Source organism: Myotis lucifugus, unplaced genomic scaffold (assembly GCF_000147115.1).
Source record: "Myotis lucifugus unplaced genomic scaffold, Myoluc2.0 scaffold_285, whole genome shotgun sequence".
In the NCBI taxonomy this organism is placed as follows: domain Eukaryota; kingdom Metazoa; phylum Chordata; class Mammalia; order Chiroptera; family Vespertilionidae; genus Myotis; species Myotis lucifugus.
In genome coordinates, this window is record NW_005871333.1 from 193,503 (window position 1) to 213,688 (window position 20,186).

Below are 20,186 nucleotides of genomic sequence, written 5' to 3' on the forward strand. Positions count from 1 at the left end.
TGCCATCTACTACATGACATCATCACCTGAGCGAGATGAGGTGGGGCTGTCTTTGAGGTGGTGTGCAAGGGCTCTGGGAATTGGGCATAAAAGATAAGCTCTAACCTAGGAGAGGGGACTCACACTGATTCTGGGGTCTGGCGCTGGTACCTAGGCCAGGTGGGGTCTCCCGAAGGCTCTGTCCCCTCTCACCGGACAGCATACCCACTCAATGCTAGGAATACCCAGCAGTCTCCTGACCTATAGCTGGGTCTCCTTAGCCACCAAGGGGAGGTCTAAGCAATGGATGGTCTCTTCGCCCTTCCTGCTTTCAGTTTATAAATAGGCACTAGGTGCTTCTGGCTTGTACAGTAGCCTATTGTGAGGTGTGTTGATGTAATTCAGCCTCTCAGGCTCTGAGCAACTCTGGGAAAAGAGACAAGATTGAGGGTGTGGTCCTGCCAAGCTGAGGATCAGGTCTGTGGGAACCCTAATCAGAGTACGCCAGATGATCAAGGCCAATTTGCCATCATACGCATACATGCAGGCGAGGATGTAACCTGTTTGTTAATGTAGCATGAGTGTCACGAACTGGCGTAAGGCCTCTTCTGTTTGGCGTGTATCACTGGCACGAGGCCTCCTCCATTTGGTGTGTATATAAGTTACCACTGACCAGGCAGGGGGCTGGGCTACTTTGAAGAACTACTTTGTCAGGTGGCTCCTGTAGCAGCAATGGCCATTCGATCTACAACAAAGTCTCTCCTGTATGTGCCTACAGCTTCTCGTGTCTTCTCTAATGCCCGGCGTCGGCGGAGCTGTGCTCCCATAACGTCCCAGGCTGGGAGGGCCGCACTGCTGTCCAGCTACCCCTATGGCCTTGTCCCAGCAGTGACCGGTCTGCACTGTGGCCACAGTAATCTTACAGCTGTCGATCTCTCCCTGTCTCAGCCATTTTGTCTTCGTTTTAGGAACATACAAAAAGATTGTGTTAATTTCAGAGAATACAGAGGAGCAAAAACAAGAAGAAACACCCACTCTCACTATCTATAGATAAACAGGGTTGACATTACTTACAGAATTTAATACAACAATTTTTAAAAATGCACTGAAGAAATCTTTCTTCAGAGGCTCTTGATTGTTGTGATTTTTTTTTGGAGGGAGGGGGTGCTCCTTGGTCTCTACGGTTCCTCTAGGTCCCTCTTACTGTATGAAGTCCAGTTCTGGACACGGAATCCTGGGAGGGCTTTGAGCAGCATAAACAGAGTTTTCAAGCTCCCCTTTGGGTTTGTACCTCTCTTTTTGTGCTGCTTCTCTGTGTGCCTCCCAGGGACAAGCTTACTCGGGGGATTTATATCTGGCTGAGGTTGTCCAGGACCCCCAGATCCCTGCCTCCACAGAGTCTGAAATGCACATCTAGCCAGGCCACATCCCTACCCCCACCGAGCAGAGTCTGAAAGGCTTGAGGACTCTAGTTGGCCCACCCACCTGGTAATCCATGGGCCGCCCGGCACTTGGCTCCATCTTAATGTCTGGCTTGGATCTGAGGAGGAGAACATACAGTCAGGCCTGGTGTAAGGGGGTTGCTTGCAGGGGAGGAGGGGGGCCCTCTCTGGCCGTGGTTAGATTTTGGAGAAGGGCGGAAGGACAGAACTGTGGTCTTCAAACACCCAAGACTGTCAAACAGAATGGGGAGTAGTTTTCGGAGGCCCCAACAGAGAGGACTAAGCAATAGCATAATTAACAGGGAGGCAGGCATCAGAACAGCAGGTTCAAATACGGGCTGGATGGCTCTGTGATTGCCCTGGGCCTGGAGGTATTCGGTGCCTTGGGAACAGGCCCACCACTGCTGCACTCTGCCTTTGCAGGGAGAGTGTGGAGAGCGGCTACAGTGTTTGGCCAGGTTCAAGCCTCGGACTAATGAGGGCACAGTCCTCTCATGGCCACGTGCAAGTCCCAGCTTGGAGGGCAGAGCCCTCCCAGCACAATTATAGCCAACAGCTGTAGTTGTAAGCTTGAACCTATGGTCCGAACACGTGGCCCCACGTGTCTGAGTGATGTGGGCTTGATAGAGTTCAGGTGCATGCAGTTGAGTAGGATTGAAACCCATGAGAATGTTGTAAACATCTTGACCACGCCCTTACTTTGCCTTGTGGAATCTGCTATAAAATAAAGACACGGGTTGTAGCCCGTGGCACTGTCGCTAGCTCTCTCCATCACAGAGGACAGCGTCCCACTCAGACCCAGCTTTTATTCTCTTGTCTGTCTTTTTCTCAATCCTTCACCGCGCCCTCTCAGGCTCACCGAACCTGGCTGAGCTGGTTCGGCACATAAGGCGCCCAGTGTGGGGCTGAGTATGCCACGGCTGTGCCGACTTGCCGCAGGAGAGCTGAGAGACAGCCAGGAGAAGAAGAAAGGGGCAGGTTCAGATGAACCCAAATTCTAACATTCCTGCCTGATTGGGGTGGGGGTGGGGGGCAATTGGGGATGTGGGGCTCTGCCCACTCACCGCTTGTTGGAGACATTGGTGGTGAGAGCTGTCACAGAAGCTAGAGACACGGAGTCTGGATCCATCCCCTCGGCCAGCCGAATGCCCAGGCGGTCAAGGTCGTCCATCTCCAGCACTGCTGGTTCATCTGGGGAAGAAGAAAGGCTGGTTAGGTGGGCGGGACGGTGGGATAGTGACGGTCTTTCCCCTTTTGCTTTGGCATCAGGGAAGCTAACAGTTAAATTTAAGGTATAACTAGTAGCATCTGCTAAGAATATTATAGCCTGTATATCTACAGAGTTTCCTACCTCATCTTGATCTTTTATATCTGGTTTTAATTATATCTGGTTTTGCTTTTTTAAAAATTGATTTTAATTATATCTGGCTTTGCTTTTTTAAATTTTAATAGAAAGTAACTCTTATTGTATGTTACTTAAGCACTGAGTAGTCTCATGGAAGAGGTAGGAAATAAAGGACACACACTTATATACCACTCGTAACAATAGCTACCATTTATTGAGCGGATACCATGTGCCAGGCACTTTATACACATATCTCTAGTCCTCATAGCCATGCCCCCCAACATGGGCACTATTCTCATGTCACACATGGGGAAACTGAGGCTTAGGAAGCAACTTATCCATGGAAAATAGCTGATGGAATTCAGAACCTAACCCTGTGCTAATGTGTATTAATCCAATGAGACACAGAAATGACGATTCTAAGAAGCCACCCAAGGGTCGTTGGTTTGGGCCTCAGCCAGCAGCTGTGTCCTCTCCACAGCTGGAATTGGCATGGGGGCAAGAGGAGGGGAGAGGGGTTCTGGGGCCAGTGGGCCACACAGTGGACACGGGGAGTGCAGCCAGGCGCCCCGAGGACCTGGGTGAGACAGCTACACACATCATTGTCCACTCCATTCCTCCGTTTTCTGCCTGTCCTTCTCTTAAACAACTGTCTCACCCCCTCCCAGCCTGCTGCTCCAGGGGGGCCAGTGCCACCGGCCACTCCAGCCTCCGGGGCCCACCCTGCCTCTCTCCCCAAGGCCTTCCCTGCAGCCCCGTGAGAGGGAAAAGGCAGGATCTGGGCAAACATTCTCGGAGTCAGGTTTTGCCCCAGAAATAAGGAATTGGCCTAACAATGCCTGTTTTTTGTTATCCCTACTCTACAAATCTCTAGGCTTCTCGATGGAGAAAGCAGAATGGGGCAGAGGGCGGGAGGAACCGTTCATAAACAGGCCCCTGAGCAGGGGGCTCCGCTCGGCTCTAGTCTAGAGTCCCAGTGGTTCTCAACCTTCCTAATGCCGCGACCCTTTAATACAGTTCCTCATGTTGTGGTGACCCCCAACCATAACATTATTTTCGTTGCTACTTCATAACTGTAATGTTGCTACTGTTATGAATCGTCATGTAAATATCTGATATGCAGGATGTATTTTCATAGTTACAAATTGAACATAATTAAAGCATAGTGATTAATCACAAAAACAGTATGTAATTATATATGTGTTTTCCGATGGTCTTAGGCGACCCCTGTGAAAGGGTCGTTCGACCCCCAGGTTGAGAACCAACAGACCAACAGCGATGCGGTTCCATCCTCAGCCCTCAGCCCTCAGCCCTCACAGCGACCCCTGCCTGAGGGCCACGGTCAGGGCCTGGCTCCCCCGCTAGCCAATGGGAGGCCAGGCCCCGCCCACGTGGCTCCACCGGCCAATCACAGGAGACCCTGACTGCAGAGAGGCGGGGTTTGGTCTCCGGTGCGGAGAGATGGCTAGACCAAGGGCAGGTGCACGCGTTTGTACCTTGTCTTTGGGTTTCCTCCTTGTGGAGCCGGTTCTTCCCGAGCTTCATGGCGGAGAACACGCTCCTCCCGGTTCTGTGAGAGGAGCCGCCAGAATGAGGAGGTGGAGGGAGATGGATGCAAGGAGGAAGACACACCAACAGAAGAGCAAAACCCGAGCGAAAACGCGAGGGAAAGGGACACCCAAACCCCAGCCCCTCACCTACTGGTACCGAGATAAACTGGAAGCCAAGAGGGGGGATTCGGGCAGAGGAAACCCCACCCCTTGCCCAGGCCTTCACACCCTGAGGAACAGGTGGGGAGCCAGCGACCAGAGAAGGTGGCCTGCGGTTGGCAGGCACCGCTTAACTGGAGCCCCTCGGGATCCTGGGCTGATCTCAGCCCTTCTCAGTCCAGTCTTAGAGCTCCAAGCTCCGCCAGTGCCCGCAAGCTGCTCTTCTATGTCCCTGTCCCCCCCCCCCCCCCCCCAATGGATGGAAAGCAAGCCAGCCAACCCGACACAAAGCATCAGAACAGAAGTCAGGAACAGGACTCAGAGGGGCAGAGGCCGAGGTGCTGGGAGATGTGGTTGAAACTAGCTGCCCACTTCTCAGAGGGCCCTGGTGCTCAAAGCCGGCCCCGTCTTTCCCAACCTCCCTGTTCCCTGGGATCCTCCTTGGTCCCCAGTGAAAAGGAGGAAATAGGCTCTTTCCCATCTATCTTTGGTGCTGGCTTTAAAAAGGCCCCTTCGGTCTGCCCCCTCTCACTGTGGCATCTCCCCCTCCACCAGTCCCCAGGAACATATGGCAGACTCCATAGTTCCTACCTCTTCCTCTGGCTTGGTGTGGCCTTGTGCCCTCAGGTGAAAGGCCCTGCCGTCGGGGGGGCTGAGGGAAGGGGCAGGGTCCTCACTGTCCCTTCTGTGCTATCCCCGCAGCCGAGCCTGTGATCCCTGGTGCCAGGAGGGACCAGGAGTAGGATCAGCATGGGATAAAGTGCAGTATTCCATTACCCCATTAATACTGCATTAGTTGGACACCTGACTCCGTCCACTTCCCATTGCCCCTCCTCCTGGGTGTGGCCCTGTCCTGTAGGCCCACGTGGGGTGAGGGGCAGGCGCCAACCCTAAACTCACCCACAGCTGAGCCACCCATTGTGGGCCCTGCATCTCCCTGTGGAGGCTTCACTATGGCTCTCAGGACCGCTGTTCTTTTTCTTTTCTTTTTAAAAATTTCTCCACTTCGTATCTTTTACAAGGACATTTGTTACTGGATTTAGAGCCCACCTGGATAATCCAATATGATATCCTCATCTCAAGATCCTTAACTTAATTGCATCTGCAAAGATTCCTTTTCCAAATAAGGTGATATTCACAGCTTCCAGGAATTAGTACACAGACATACCTCTGTTTTTGTGGCTACCATTCAGCCCACTACATTTTTCTTATATAGATGTAGCTTCCTAAGGTTCCGGGATATGTTAGCTCAGTTAATAAACCCAGAAATGTTTTCCAAATAGTTAGTTATTCCATAGGCATATTACTTATCCAAGGCCTGTGCTCGTTATGCTAGTTAACGTGAGTTGGGCGAAACCATTCTGTCCTGGGGGAGGTGGCCTAGTAACCTCAGGCCTCTCTACTCAGGGTTGGAGAGCCAATCTCATCCCCCCAAACCTGGCCCGGTCCTAGCCCTAAGCCTTTCCTTTCCTCTTCATCTGCCGGGCAAGACATGGACAGGTCGCATCCAAAGAGGGCGCATCCAAAACCACCCCTTTCATGTGGCACCAGCTCACAGTTTAGGAAGCACCTGGCATGTTCATGGTTTCCTGCAAAGGCATCAGGTGAAAGGAGGCTGGGGCTGACTGATCCGCCTGCTCGCTCCAGCATCATGCTTTCCGGGTGTAATAATGGGAGGAGAGGGGGCGGAAGGTGCTCTCAAGCAGGGAAATAGATGCCTTTGGAGTCTATCACAGCGCCAGGTAATGGGAAGCAGCAGGCTTGCTACCCTTGGCAAAGGGCAAAGGTTCTTATTGAAATAAATGTTAATCAGTGAAATTTGAAGATTATCCAAGTGGATTAAAGATTTGTACTTTTTAAAAATCTAATCGTTTAATTAGGTCACTGGTGGCTGAGGTTTTTAAAACTAAAATTCTGCATTTGGTCTAGGGCCGTGGTCGGCAAACTGCGGCTCGCGAGCCACATGCGGCTTTTTGGCCCCTTGAGTGTGGCTCTTCCTAAGCCTTAGGAGTACCCTAATTACATTAATAACAATGTTCCTACCTATATAGTTTAAGTTTAAAAAATTTGGCTCTCAAAAGAAATTTCAATCGCTGTACTGTTGATATTTGGCTCTGTTGACTAATGAGTTTGCCGACCACTGGTCTAGGGGGTTCTTTAATTATTAAGGATGTAATGTGAGAAAGCCAATAATCAACTTGGTGAAAAATTATTTTGCAACCAAGTGGTTCTTTTATTCATGGCTGCATGAAAGTAGGAGAAACAGGGCCAGGGGTGGTGGGCCTCTAGGATCCACTGAGGATTTATGATCACATTTGGGCTTCCCCCTCCTGGATTCGCCAAAGTCAGAATGCTATGCACCTACAGCTAGGCCATGACTTCTCTCTAGAGAAAAGATTTTGAAGTTAGTTCACTCAAACTCTTTCTGCATCTACAGACCTGATGATTTCTTTGCTGGTTCCATGGCTCAGATCTAGAAGGATGTCACTGTGGTTGGGTGATGCACTGGGGGCTCTGAGGAGACCTTGGTGTTCATAATGTCTGGGAACGTTGGCCAAACTAAAGGTAGCGAGCCAGTTTGGTCTCTCTATTATTCTGGAGGTTGTGACTTAGAGGGACGTGTCTGAAAATGAACAGCTGGCCGTGGCTGCCCAAGGCTTCTCCTAAGACAGCCTTCAATGGGACTGTCTGGTCTCATTAGCTCAGGCCTTAGGGGAAGCAAAATGCTGTGGCATAGAAGCAGAGTGTGGGGGTCTTCTCTGGATCACTTACTAGTAAATGTCAACTTGGGGAACTGTTCTCCACGTGCTCCTTTGTGGGTTTCTCTCTCTTACTGTCCACGCTCCAGCACCGGTAATGTCATCACTGCAGCTCTTACAGTCATCTTTCAGGGTGTGTTGAATTTCAGTTAGTTTTGAATGTCTTCCCACATCCGGGCAGGACAGGTTGGCCCTTCATACAGGAACCTGTCGCCAAACTGGCCTGTTGGCACATGTGCCCTTGCCGTACGGCAGGCCAGGCAGCCCTGTGCGCTTACCCCCACATTTGCCAGGGGACCTGGCTCCTCAGCTCTCCCCCGTGACCCACCCCCTTGCAAGGCCCGAGCAAAGAGCATCATGGAAACAGATTTCCCATCTCCCCAAACCAGACTCTCCCAGAATCTCACATACTCACAGGGAGAAGAGTGTCTCCCTGGCTCTATTTTTAAATTTTCTTTACTGCAACTTTCACCTATTTCCACGGATTTCTCCCCAGTGGAGATAGAAACGAACAGCATTGCCACACAATAACCGTCCAGAGCTTTCAAACCGGTTCCCACACTTTTGCTTCTTTAGGCTAAAGAGTTTCAACTTGTTTAATCTCCTCTTAGGAGTCCCATTTTCCTATCCTTTTAATCAACCTAAGGCTCGACACATGAAGTTAGAATAGTAAACGCCAGCTTACTTTATCTCATTTGTTAATTGGAAATGGCAAGAGATTAGAATAGAGCAGTGCTAAGGAACCAGCCTTTACAGTGGACCTACTGTGTGCTCGTACTGTGAGACACCCCTTAGTTAGTCTTCCTTGGGCCTCCAGGACTTCATGTCCATCCGCCCAGCCCTGCCTTCCTTCTGAAGGTGGTCATTGGCTTCTTGAGCCTCCCCAACTCCTTTGACTTCACACCCTCCCACACAGGGACACCAAAGGCCTGACTCAGTGGTGGGAGCTGAACAGGGAAGTGGAAGCGGAATCAAGACACTGAAAGGAGGGAGGAGGGAATGGAAATCAGAAGGCCCGGCCACTGCCCAACCCACCCTTATGCCTCCCTGTCCCTCACTCCCATGGTCAAGTGGCGAGACCGCCCTCTCCCTGCCATCCCCTGGTGCTGACTCCGCCAGGACAGCCCACGGCTAAGCCTCCGACATGGGCCGTCCCAACATCCGCACCCTGTGGTGAGGACCCTTCGAGCCCTTGGGCTCCGCCCTGGCCTGGGACACCTACTTGTGCTCGCCATCTCTGCCTCCCTTGGTCTTCTCTTTGCCTTTGCTGAGTAGGGAGAAGAAATGAGGAGACAAGGGGATGTGTGTGAGAGGGCGCGGGCCAGAGACACTGCAGACTGAGCCCCTGGCCCTGCTGACCCCCATGCTCCCCACTGGCCTCTTGTCCCACAGTCCCCTCGCCCCACAGCCTCTCACTTCAGTACACCTAAACCTGTAGGGCAGGGATCCCATAGGGCTGGGGAGAGAGGGACCTGGAGCGCTGATGAGGGCAGAGGCCTCAGGGTATCAGCTAATTTCCTCCACCCCAAGGACTAGTGCAGTGATGGCGAACCTTTTGAGCTCGGCGTGTCAGCATTTTGAAAAACCCTAACTTAACTCTGGTGCCGTGTCACATATAGAAATTTTTTGATATTTGCAACCATAGTAAAACAAAGACTTATATTTTTGATATTTATTTTATATATTTAAATGCCATTTAACAAAGAAAAATCAACCAAAAAAATGAGTTTGCATGTCACCTCTGACACGCGTGTCATAGGTTTGCCATCACTGGCCTAGTGATTTCTAAATGTGGGTCCCAGGTGATTCCGGGAACTCAGTTAGGGGAGCCTGGCCTCCCTCCAGGCCTGAGCCATCCTACTCCTCCCCTAATCCCTTCCAGTGGAGTGGGGTCCTTCCAGGCCCCGAGGGCCTCTGAGAAGACAGGTGGGCAGAAGGAGGCAGCACCATGGAGGGCAGGAGGGCCAATAGGTGGAGAAAGAGAAGGAGAGAGTCTAGAGTCCAGGGAATCCAAGGAAAGCCCCAAACCTCTAGGGCAGCTGCGAGATAAAAGCCGGCTCCTTTCCTTGTTCTTTTTATGATGTGGCTCCTAGTGCAGCTCACTGGCCTCACACAGAGGGAGAATGTGTGCATGTGAGTGTGTGTGCATGTGTACATGTGTGCTGAGTATCTCTGGAGATTGAGGCGAATACACACTGACATGCAAGGGCCTGGAGCCCCGGTTTTATGCATCCGAGAGCAGAGTGCTCCTGGGGTTGGTGACTCATCCCCTCTCTGCAGTACTGACGGCTGGGATTGGGGGAGGTGCGGAGGACCCTGTGAGTAAGGGGACCCGCTGGCCAGGGTGCTGTGAAGCTCCAGCTACAGGCCGCATTTGTGTGAGAGCCCTTGGTGCAAAGTGGGGTGACCAGAGCTGAGAAGAAGCTCCATCCACAGCCTGGCCCACCCTTGTAGGCCTGAGAGAGGGACTGTTCGGCGCTGTGTGAGCCACAGCCGCCCAGGTGGGCAGCCCTCTCGACTGCCAGAGGCCCCAGAGAGCTGCTTCCCATGGCCACTGCCCCAGGATCCAGATATCCCTGGGTCCCTCAGGATCTCGGAGTTGGACGGGAGCCAGGATGCTCCCCCCATTCCCGGTACTGACCCAGAGGGGCTAGTGGCTTCCCCAAAGTCACTCAGCTAGTTAGTGGCATCAGGCAGGATGGGACTCCAACTGAGCTCTTCTGATTATTCAGAGTTAGCGCTTCTTTTCTTGCAATTGGTGGCCCTTTCATGGCTTCCAATCTTGTCCCCAGAAAACCCTTTCTCAGCCCACCTGCCATCTCAGACAGCCCCCTGTCAACACTCCCCTACAAGGGACAGAGGATGGGGACCCGCCTCCCTGGCTCCCCACCAGGTCTCGGCTTCTCCTCTCACCGTTTCCAGCCAGATTCCGGACCCTTTGATCGTCCAGCTGCCAAGAACCTGCCTGTCACCAGCCCTTACATGGGGCAGCACTTGGCACCCCAGTTACAACCTGTCCCTCAGTCATCCCTTTGGCTCTCCCAGCCGCAGTCAGGGAGGCGTCTCATTTGTCCTGGCCCCCGTTTTACAGGAAGAGGGTCTGTGACTGGCCAAGGGCCACGAGGCTGGTAGGAGGCAGAGCTGGAGAACTCAGACCTGGACCTCCCCAGGCCCATCTGCAGGCTCTTCCCACCCCACCCAGCCTGGAGTCCAAGGAGGGCAGGCCCCAAGCTGGCCTGGGTGATGCCGCCCCGCCACAGCTGCCTGAAGGCAAAGGTCCAGCCGCATTTGTCACGGGCGGGCGTGGTTCCTTTGATCTTATTACTATGACCCCCAGGAGGTTCCCAGGGGTTCCTCAGCTCGTATCTGTGTGTGCGTCTGTGGTTGTGTGTGTGTGTGTGGTGGGGGGGGGGGGGGGGGGGAGAGTGGTTCAAGTGCAAAGAAGAAAAACATTTGTCTGATAAAAATATCAAATTCAGTTCCATTAATGTGTGTTCTTTTCGGAACAGGGACTGAATACATTTACTTGGAAAGGAAAGGGTGGAAGGAGATTGGAGATGATTGCAATGGGAGGGAGGCATCTCCTCTCAAAACCCACCCATCCCTCCATGCGCCCTCCACTTACCTGCATTTCACACATCATCGCCGGTGACCTAGGAGCCTCTGGACAATGTTTTACTAGCCCAGATTCTGCCTGTCTGGGCTCTAAGCGTAGTACAATTGTGCTCCCCCCCCTTTTTTTTTTGGTAAAAATCGTGCATTTGGGAAGCACAGGCCTGGACACAGCTTCCTGTCAGCAAGAAGTTTGCAGGCATGAGTTCTGGACACCAAGGGTGCTGGGATGTGTTCTCAACAGAAGAGAGGAGAGAGGCTGGGTCCCAATCGGGACCTCTGTTTCACTCTGGCAGGAAGAGGCCACCTTGCTGGGCTGTCACTGGCCAGGGCGGAGGCCAGGCGGCCTTGAACAGAGAGACCAGGCCTCCCCCTTCTCTGAGGGGCAGGAGCCACCCTACTCCTCCGCTGTGAGTTCTGGAATAGGGGCCTGGGGTGGGGATGCTGCAGCAACACCTTTCTCCCTCTGCTATGCCTTTTGAGCACCTCAGCCTGTTCCCTGGGCTCAGTCAGGCCTACGGGGGCCTCCTGGGGGCCTAGGCATCCACTCCGTGTCTTGGGGGGCAGTGGGCAGCCAGCGGTCCCAGCCTGTTACCTCCGGAAGCTCTTCTCGCCCGGTGGCCGGGAGCTGAGGCGGGAGCCGGGGAGCAGCCCATCCGTCTCCTGGCTGTCCTTCTCTTCCTCCTGAAGGGACTCGTCTCCCAGGAAGTCCCCGTCATCCCAGGAGCCCACAGTGCCGTCTGTGTCCTGATACCGGACCTCCACGCACAGGCTGGTCTGGAGGGAGAGAGAGGGCTGGTGAGCAGCGCAGACGGCAGCAGCAACCATAATCCCACACACGTGGCGGCTTTGTGATGTTTGCAAAGCGCTTTCCCCCGCTTAGCTCAGTGGAGGAAGGCAAGCTGGGTGCCATCCTTCTCCATCTCCCATTTTGCAGATGGGAAAACAGAGGCTCAGAAAGATGGACATTCATAGTCAGCCAACCTAATAGGCTCCAGCTCTTGGCTCTATTCCTCCCGGTGCCCAAGGTCAGGGCCCGCCCTGGCGAGTTGAGCTTGGATTGGGGGTGGACTCCCTGAGCCCACTGTGCACATAGTCAAGAGCGTCATCCAGCGTCTCAGGGAGCAGGTCACCCTCTGGTCCTCCGAACCAGGGCTGCCTGGAGGGATGAGGGTGGCCTCCCTGAAATCGGCTGACCCGAGTCACCTCCTCCTGTCTCACGCTCCATCCATGAGGACGCCCCACCCCGAGCCACTCTGTGTGTGGGGAGGAGGTGAACAGGCCCTCGGTGACCCCGCAGTGGGCAAGTCCAGGTGCTCTCTGGGCCACCCACCTTGATGATAGCGTTGTTGTCATCAATCAGCGTGTCGGTCACCTCCACGTGGTTCTCCTCTACCACCTTCTGCAGCACCATGCGGAAGGTCCCGATGAGCCTGTGGACACAGGGGCATGGGCTTCAGGGGGAGAGGCCAGAGTGAGGAGGGACAGCCCCAGAGGCTGTGAGGGGCAGGGAAGGGGAGAGCGGGCTGGAGAGAGGGAGGGCTTGTTCAGGCCGGGGCTGTGGAGGGTGGCCCCACAGCCAGGGTGGCATGGCCAGGAGGACATGTGACCCCCGACAACTGTGTGTGGTGTATGTGTGAGACCCATTTTCCCGGGAGTGCTCGAGGGCAGTGAGCACCCAGGGGGATGTTCACAGACCAAGGAGACAGGGTGGAACGGTGCAGCCTTCTGTTCTCCGGGTACGTGGACTTGGGGTTCCACTGAGCCCCTGAAGAGCAGTATCCAGATGCCCAGCGCAGAGGCTGCTGGGGAAGGACTGGATCCGTGAGCAGCTCCTCCACGTTCAGCCTCCCTAACCGTGACCGCTGGCTCATGCATCCCTGTTTGTCAGTGTGATGCCCACCGGTGGGCATGCTGCAAGCTCCTCGAGGGTGAGGACCATGCGACGGCGGGATCCCCACACTCCCAGGGAGAGGCAGCCAGCGCTGAGCAGCACAGTCTTGGAGTCGGAGGCTTTTGACGGATTGGAAGCCCAGCTCTGACACTCACGGGCAAGTTGCCTGCTTCCCAGGCAGTTTACTTGGGCCCTCAGTCCCAGTTCTCTCACCCAGCACATCTGAGGTGTCCTTTATAGGACCAGCTGAGACCCTCTGTGCCAAGCCCTCATCAGAGCTCGGAGCACACAGCGCTCAGAAAGCAGCCTGGTGGTAGAGGGGTGCAGGGTTGGGGGGTGTTCCTGTGAGTGTCTCCAGGACAGGGTTGGGTCCCTGTTTCAGCCTCTATTTGGCATTTCCAGCACATCAGAGATCCCAGCATCTGCTGGCTGCATTAACGAACACAGTGGGTGCCCAATGAATGCTGAGTTGACTCAAACCCCATTCCACCCTGTGGTTTGGAGGTGTTGCTCTGGGAGAAGAGACTCAGAGAGCTGTCCCCACAGGAGACTCCACAGGTGGATGAACACATACACAGCCCTTCTGTTGAGGGACAGACACCAAGGGGGGCATCCACAGTGTGTGAGAGCTGGGGGCAGGGAGGCTGGGGGCCATCTGGTGCTGCCCTTGGTTTATAGAGGAGGAAGGTGAGGAAGAGAAAACAGGAAGTTACATAGCTAATCAATGGCAGATCCAGGTGAGGGGAGGTATTGAGTGAATTCCCACTTAACAGGCAGGGAGTCCATGGCGGGAGCAGCCACATTGGATGCATATGAAATGCTTCCCTCTGGAGCTCAGAGTCCCACCTGCCAGCCTGCCTCCCTCCCTGAGGGCAGAACTGTCCGTACCATTCCTCCCCTCTGAGCCTGAGTAGGCTTCTAGGAGCTTCTCCAACCTCGTTCCACCTTAAGCCTTCTTCCCTCACAGCATCCTGGCCTGTCTCCAGCTCGGGCAGTGCACAGAGACCAGGGCTGGCCTGGGCTCACAGACCTGGACCCATGCCCCCCACCCCCAGTTCAATTTTGTCTTTATAAAGTGAGGGAGGGGGTTCCAGCTCCCTTACTGTGTGGACGTTCTAACAGACCACAGGCATGAAAGAACACCCTGGTCTTCTTGCAGCCCCCTCTTTCGGTTCTAACTCAGTGGTTCAAACTTCAACGGGAAGGGTCACCTGGAGGACCTGTTAAAACACAAAATACCGGGACCCACCCACACCCGGTTGCACCGGCCAATGTTTGATGACTGGCTGGGGGAGGGGAAAGGCAGGCCTGACCTGTAGCTTTTGCACCTTCCTGGTGTACACACACCCCCGATGGCCAATTTCTGGCTTCCCAGGGGAAGTCACTGAACTTGAACTTGGAGTTGGGAGAGGCTTGCACCCAGCACACCTGCTCCAGCTCCAGCTCAGCTCCGGCCCCGCCCCGCCCCAGGGCATCTGATTCAGCAGATGGGGCCAGAGAATGCGTGTTTCTGACAAGTTTCTGATGCTGATGATGCTGGCTGCCGGGAGGTGGCAGGGGCACACTGAGAATTTGTTCTGCTGCCCTTTGCTGACTGGAACTTCAGGCTTTTTGTTCCACTAGGAGCCGGTTAGCACCCCATGAAGGGGGTGCACTCAGGGACATCCTTCCCAGGCAGGTGCCCCAGAAGGCAGAGGAAGGCCCAAGGACAAGCAGAGAAGCTGCAAGGCGGCAAGACACCCCCAGGGGGCAGGATGGAGCTATTCCCCACAAGTGCTCAGAGAAGCTCTGGCGCCTTCCAGGCCTAGCTAAGGTTAGCGTCTCAGACCTTTAGACTTGGGAGCGGCCTGGAGGAGAGCGTGTCCAGCATTTTAGTAAGAAAAAGTCACTCAAACACCCTCAATGACACGTTCTCAAGCCCCTGCCTGACTCCCCTAACGGGAGCTCACTGCCCCACAGCTACGCTTACGGCTTTAATCACACCGTCAGCCAAGGTCTGCCTTCTGGCAAACTCCCGCCCTCCCCGCTCCTCATGCCCTGGCCCAAGCCCTGTGCACACACAGACTAAATGCCAACCCCAGGGGGAGGCAGTGTAGATGGCAGCGTAAAGAGCCGGGCTCTGAAGTCAGACAGAGGTGGTGTCTAAGGGGGATTCCGCCACCTGGCAGCTGTGTGACTTCGGCTAGTTTTCCGACCTCTCTGAGCCTCGCTTTCCCCATCGCCCCAAAGAAGGTGATGCCCTCGCTTCCCTGTGCGGTGGTGAGAACACCCAAGCGAAACTCCTCTGACGCTGCATGCTCAGATGTGGCCCCTCTCCCCTCAGTGTGCAGGGGGGGTGCTATCTGGACGGCTCGTGCAGGGCTGGTCTCCTTCGCAGGATGGGCTTTGGGGGCAGATGCACAGCCTCACAGAGCTGGGCCCCAACGGGAGGGTGGGGCTGGGTCACGGGGAGCCAGCATGGCCAAAGGAATTGGCTTGTCACAGACCCACGGGGGGACTTTAACTCCTGACAGTCACCCCCCCAACCCCCCCGATCTCCCTCAAACAAAAATAGAAAATAATACTCTTTGACATGGACAATAGATATTGTCTTCGTCTTATGGAAAGTATGAAGAAAAGCATTTTTATAAAAGTTGGCTCTTCCTACAGGTCTGTAACGTACCATCTAAGCCAGTGATGGCGAACCTTTTGAGCTCGGCGTGTCAGCATTTTGAAAAACCCTAACTTAACTCAGGTGCCGTGTCACATATAGAAACTTTTTGATATTTGCAACCATAGTAAAACAAAGACATATTTTGATATTTATTTTATATATTTAAATGCCCTTTAACAAAGAAAAATCAACCAAAAAAATGAGTTCGCGTGTCACCTCTGACACGCATGTCATAGGTTCGCCATCACTGATCTAAGCAAAAGCAATGCTTGCTATAAAAACACAGCTTCCATGAGTGCCTTAATCCTTAATACTGCTTCCAAAAGAATGAGGCCCTTCAGCCCCCCTCTATAGACGGAAGGAAGCCCTGACTTTGGAGTGCATGCTGACCCCCCAGGCAAGCCCTCCCACCCCAGCTGCCCTTGCCCAGCTGGGCGGCAGGCTCAGTGGGGTCTGCCTTTTGCCTCTGCTCCTCTGGGTGGGTCAACGTGGAGCAGCTGCCTGGGAGGCTGGGGCCCAGGGTAATGGAGGAAGGATGGGCTTAAGTGCCCCTGGAAAGTGGAGGTGGAGCCCCTTTGCTCTGGGGCAAGGAGCACTGACCTGGGGTCAACAGGTTGAAGACCTGGCTCTGCCCTGACCGTGCTGTGTGACCTGGGCCAGGGCCCTCTCCAGGCCTCCATTTCCCCCAGGCTTTTAGGTGAAGGGGCTGGGACCCAACCTCCTGTCCTCTGACAACCTCCCCTATGGGGCCCGTCCAGATTACCCATCACAGAGGGGGCACCCCCCACAGCTGCCCCGGAGGCCGGACTGGCCCCAGGGAGGATTCCCAGGTGCTTAGGCAGCAGGAAGTGGGGCTCAGCGCAGACAGCCTGCAGACTGACCACAGTGGAGCTGCAACCAGGCACCAGGACCTGTCAATAATTCATCACTTTCCCCCGGGACCTGGTGTCAGGTGCCCGAGGCGGCCAGGCCTCCACTGCTGTCCTGGCTCCTGCATTATTCAGGAGCCTCAGGAGACCGGTGCCTGGGTCAGGCCACACACACGCGTGCGCGCTCGCGCACACACACACACACACATACACACACACACACTCACACACCTGCCAAGGGTCCTGGACAGGCAGAGGGAAGCACAAGACCCTCTGGACCCAACACTCATCCTCACCGGGAAGTCCAAGGTTCCTGAAGGCAGGGCCAAGCGGACCAGGGGTCTCCTGCTCCCTGACTCGGACAATTTCTCCCTCCTCCCTGCAGCCCCTGGAACCACTGGGCAGTGAGGGACCAGTTTCCAAGCCGCCCTCCACTTCCAGGACAAATAGGTCCCATTTCTCACACCATTTCATGTTTCTCCCAAATGCATCAGTCATGTGACTAGCTCTCTCCTGGGGTGCCCTCAAGTCTTCTGGTTCCTGTTCCCAGATCCCCCCCACCCAGGGCACCCTCTGACCCACGGAGACATGTATTTGTTCACTCAGACAAAGGTAGAGGGGCTTCCTGGGTGCCAGACACCACCCCAAGCAGTGGGTGTGGATTTGCTGTTTAGTAAGCCTAGAGCAATTGGTTTTTGAACCCAAGGTAGGAATTGGTATTTATGATATTTAGCCATCATTCCAGACTGTTCGAGTCATTCCGAATTCTGCTTGTCGCCCAAAGAGAAGGACAGGAACCTTGACTGAACCTCTAGTAGTGACCATGCTCACGTGGTAGGTGCGCTTCATGGCAGAACGTAAGCTCCCTGCGGATAGGCGCCTCCCTATCCCCAGCACCTGGTTCTGTGCCTGACACACAGTAGGCACTCAGTAAACATTTGGGGGACTGAATGAGGAACAGACATCTATCTCATTTAGTTCTCACAGCTTCCCTTTGAGGTAAGTACTTGTCCTTTTCAGACAGGAGTGTACTGAACTCGGAGAGATTATGTAACCCGCCCAGGCCCACACAGCAGATGGCTGAGCTGGGACCCGAGATCAGGTTTGCCCGACTCCTCAACCATCAGACTTCGCTGCCTCAGAGCTCTCGTCTTCCACGGTGAGGCAAGTTTGTCCTCAAGGCTATAGATGGTCTATTGGAGGATATTATCAGCCATGACATTACCTCTTGGATGGATAACTGTCGCCCAGTATGGTGTAGGGGGGAGACTTAAAGACGGGGACAGGAAGCACTGGGGACAGACGGGGCCAACAGGAGGCTGAGGTGTTCTAGACCGACAATGGAGGGCTGGGGGACTCTGAGGACAACATGGGGGAGCAGAAGATCAATCTAGGGTAGGCTATGGGTGTGGGTCCCCCTTTAAACCCAAAGGAGAAGGCAGCCCAAGGAGCAGGCAGGCCCCCAGCCCCTTCGGCCCACCTCCCCTCCCACCCCACGCTTACTTGTTGCTGAAGACTTTGCTGTAGTTGAAGATCTGAATCTCGAGCACCTCATTGTTGTCGATGCTGCTGGCCACCGGCCACCGGAAGATCTGAGGAGAGAGGGATGGCTGTGGCCTTGGGTGGACACGACAGGAGGGGTGTGGGGACCTGGAGGGATCCCAGGTAAGCTGGCCCCTCACATTGGCCCAGTCTACACAGGGGCAAGGTTCACATCTGGAATCTCATCTCATTCCAACCACCCAGCTGGAATGGGAGGAGATGTGGAGGACCTGAGCAGGCATCCCTGACCCACTCTGTCTCGGGCCACAGGCCTGAGAAACGGGAGAAGACCAGGCGGAAAGAGGATGACAGATTGGAGTAGTAAACCCTTCTGAGCTTGACTTTGAATAACGGAAAATGACCAGAAAACCCCGAGGTCTACTCAAACTGCACTGAGCCATGGCATCACGGGGGAGCAGTGGAAGGCAGGGACTTTTAAATTTTGTTTCATTTTTATACCCCATTGATTCAGACTGCTCAGCAGGCTAGAGAGAAATAATCATGATGGTAATAGTAACAACAGCTGCCATCGACAGAGAACTTTTTATTATGCTTTAGGTGCATTCATTCATTTAGTCTTTGCTACAACCCCAGAGGCTGCAACGTGTCCTCTGCTGTATGGACAGAGGCTCGGGCTCAGAGAAGCGGCAGGATCTAACGCTTGGTTCAAAGGCACGCTTCCTTCTCCCAGTCTGGGGGCTGGGGGTCTGGGGGACACGGGCCAGTCTGGAAGGTCACTGCCAATGTGGGTAGGGACTATCTCAGAAAAATGGCCTTCATGTCCCCTCTCTCTGGACTGACCAAGTCCCAGGGAGGCTCCTGATACCACCCCCTGCACCCCTCCCCTTGCCCTGTGGTTCAGCTGGAGCTGCAGGAGAGGGAGGAAGACGCAGAGAAGGGAGGGGCTGGGGAGGGGAGGGTCCTGAGCAGGGCCTTGGGCTGGAAGGAAGAGGGCAGGTGAGGGGGCCCTGGCGCAGCCGGCCTGGCCCACAGGCCCCGTTAAGCAGCTCCTGCTCCTGCTGCTGCCTGGCTGCTTCCAGCTCAGCCGAGTATGCGGTTTGCTTAATGAAGTTGCTTTTGTTGGGCTTCGGGGAAATAAACAGGCGCATGAAGGCCGGAATCAGTAGCTCGGTGCTGAGGGGAGAGGGCTGGGGAGCCACCAAGGTCCGTTTTCTTGGGATGAAGGGGCAGGGGTCTGTGGTTGATCCACCGGAGGGTCTGTGGGTGGGGTTTGGGCTTTGAAAGGAGAGAAAGATGAGAAGAAAAAGGAGATGACGTTAGAGGAAGAGGGTGTTGAAAGTGACATTAACTGGGTGAACACAGAAGTCATTTTGAGGAAAAGAGACCTGGAGAAGGAAACTGCTTGTGCCTTCTGTTTGCCCATCACCACCCACTTGCCCGGCGACGGAGGATGCATGGGCCACAAGGGCCCTCGGGAGTAACAGCTGACCATCCTTAGCCAGTTTGCGGATCGGGAGAGGGGCGGGGAGCCCCTGACAGGAGGTGAGAGTCCAGAGGGAGCAGGCAGATATGGGGCTCGGAGCCCTTTAAGGGATGTTTCCGGGAAGGAGCCCCAGGAGGAGAGAATGTGAGCAAGTAACTCCTAGAGCCGAGCGGGCCGGGTTGTCACTACGGGCGCCAGAGACTGAGCCCTCCTCTGGGCTTTCATGACGAGAGGAAGGAGAGGCTTGAGCGTGAGTCCCATACGCTTCTTTCACCGCTGGCTTCCTCCCCCCTGAATATTCTTCCCTCTCCCCACGCTTCTCCTCCCCACTTTCCATCCACCTACACTCTCCCTGGTCTCTCCATTTCCCTTCTCTCCTGTTTGCTCCTCTGTTATCACCCCATCATTTCAACCCTATATTAGTTTCCCTTCTCTCTCTCTCTCTCTCTCTCTCTCTCTCTCTCTCTCTCTCTCCCTCCCTCCCTCCCTCCCCCACCCCCCTCCCTTCTAGGCCAGCACCTAGCAGAGGTTCTCAAGTCTGCTAGCACATGAGAATCACTTCTGGAACCTTAAGATTCTCCCCCCACGCCTCCCTCCTCACTTACTCCCCCGCCCGCTGCATCCCCTCCCATGGTTGTGTGAGGAAAAGAGGGTGTTTGCTTTTCTGTCTTTTATTTTTTTATACATCCATGTCACGGTCAGGCGGGAGGGGAGAAAGAGGTACATACACCCTTTATACAGAAAGAGAAAGCCCGGCCCAGAGAGGGGGGGTGGCCATCACGCACCCACTATCAATCTGTGCCTGAGTGATGACTGCAGCGCAGGGCTCTTCACTCCCAACGTGTGTGCTTTGGACCAGTGAGCTCGCTCCCGGTGCGCGCGCTAAATATGAGAGAACAAAATGAATGTCTGGCAAGCATAGATGCCGACAGAGTTTT

At 54.5% G+C, this 20,186-nt stretch overlaps 1 protein-coding gene across 1 annotated transcript in view; it reads right to left on the reverse strand.

Moving 5' to 3' along the window:
• OTOF (otoferlin) overlaps window positions 1–20,186 on the reverse strand; it is a 74,388-nt gene that overhangs the window by 35,123 nt on the left and 19,079 nt on the right. Inside the window, 7 exon segments of the mRNA XM_006099853.3 lie at window positions 1,465–1,519; window positions 2,486–2,612; window positions 4,263–4,336; window positions 8,457–8,501; window positions 11,442–11,623; window positions 12,180–12,279; window positions 17,766–17,854. Of these exon segments, the coding sequence (XP_006099915.1) occupies window positions 1,465–1,519; window positions 2,486–2,612; window positions 4,263–4,336; window positions 8,457–8,501; window positions 11,442–11,623; window positions 12,180–12,279; window positions 17,766–17,854 (672 nt within the window).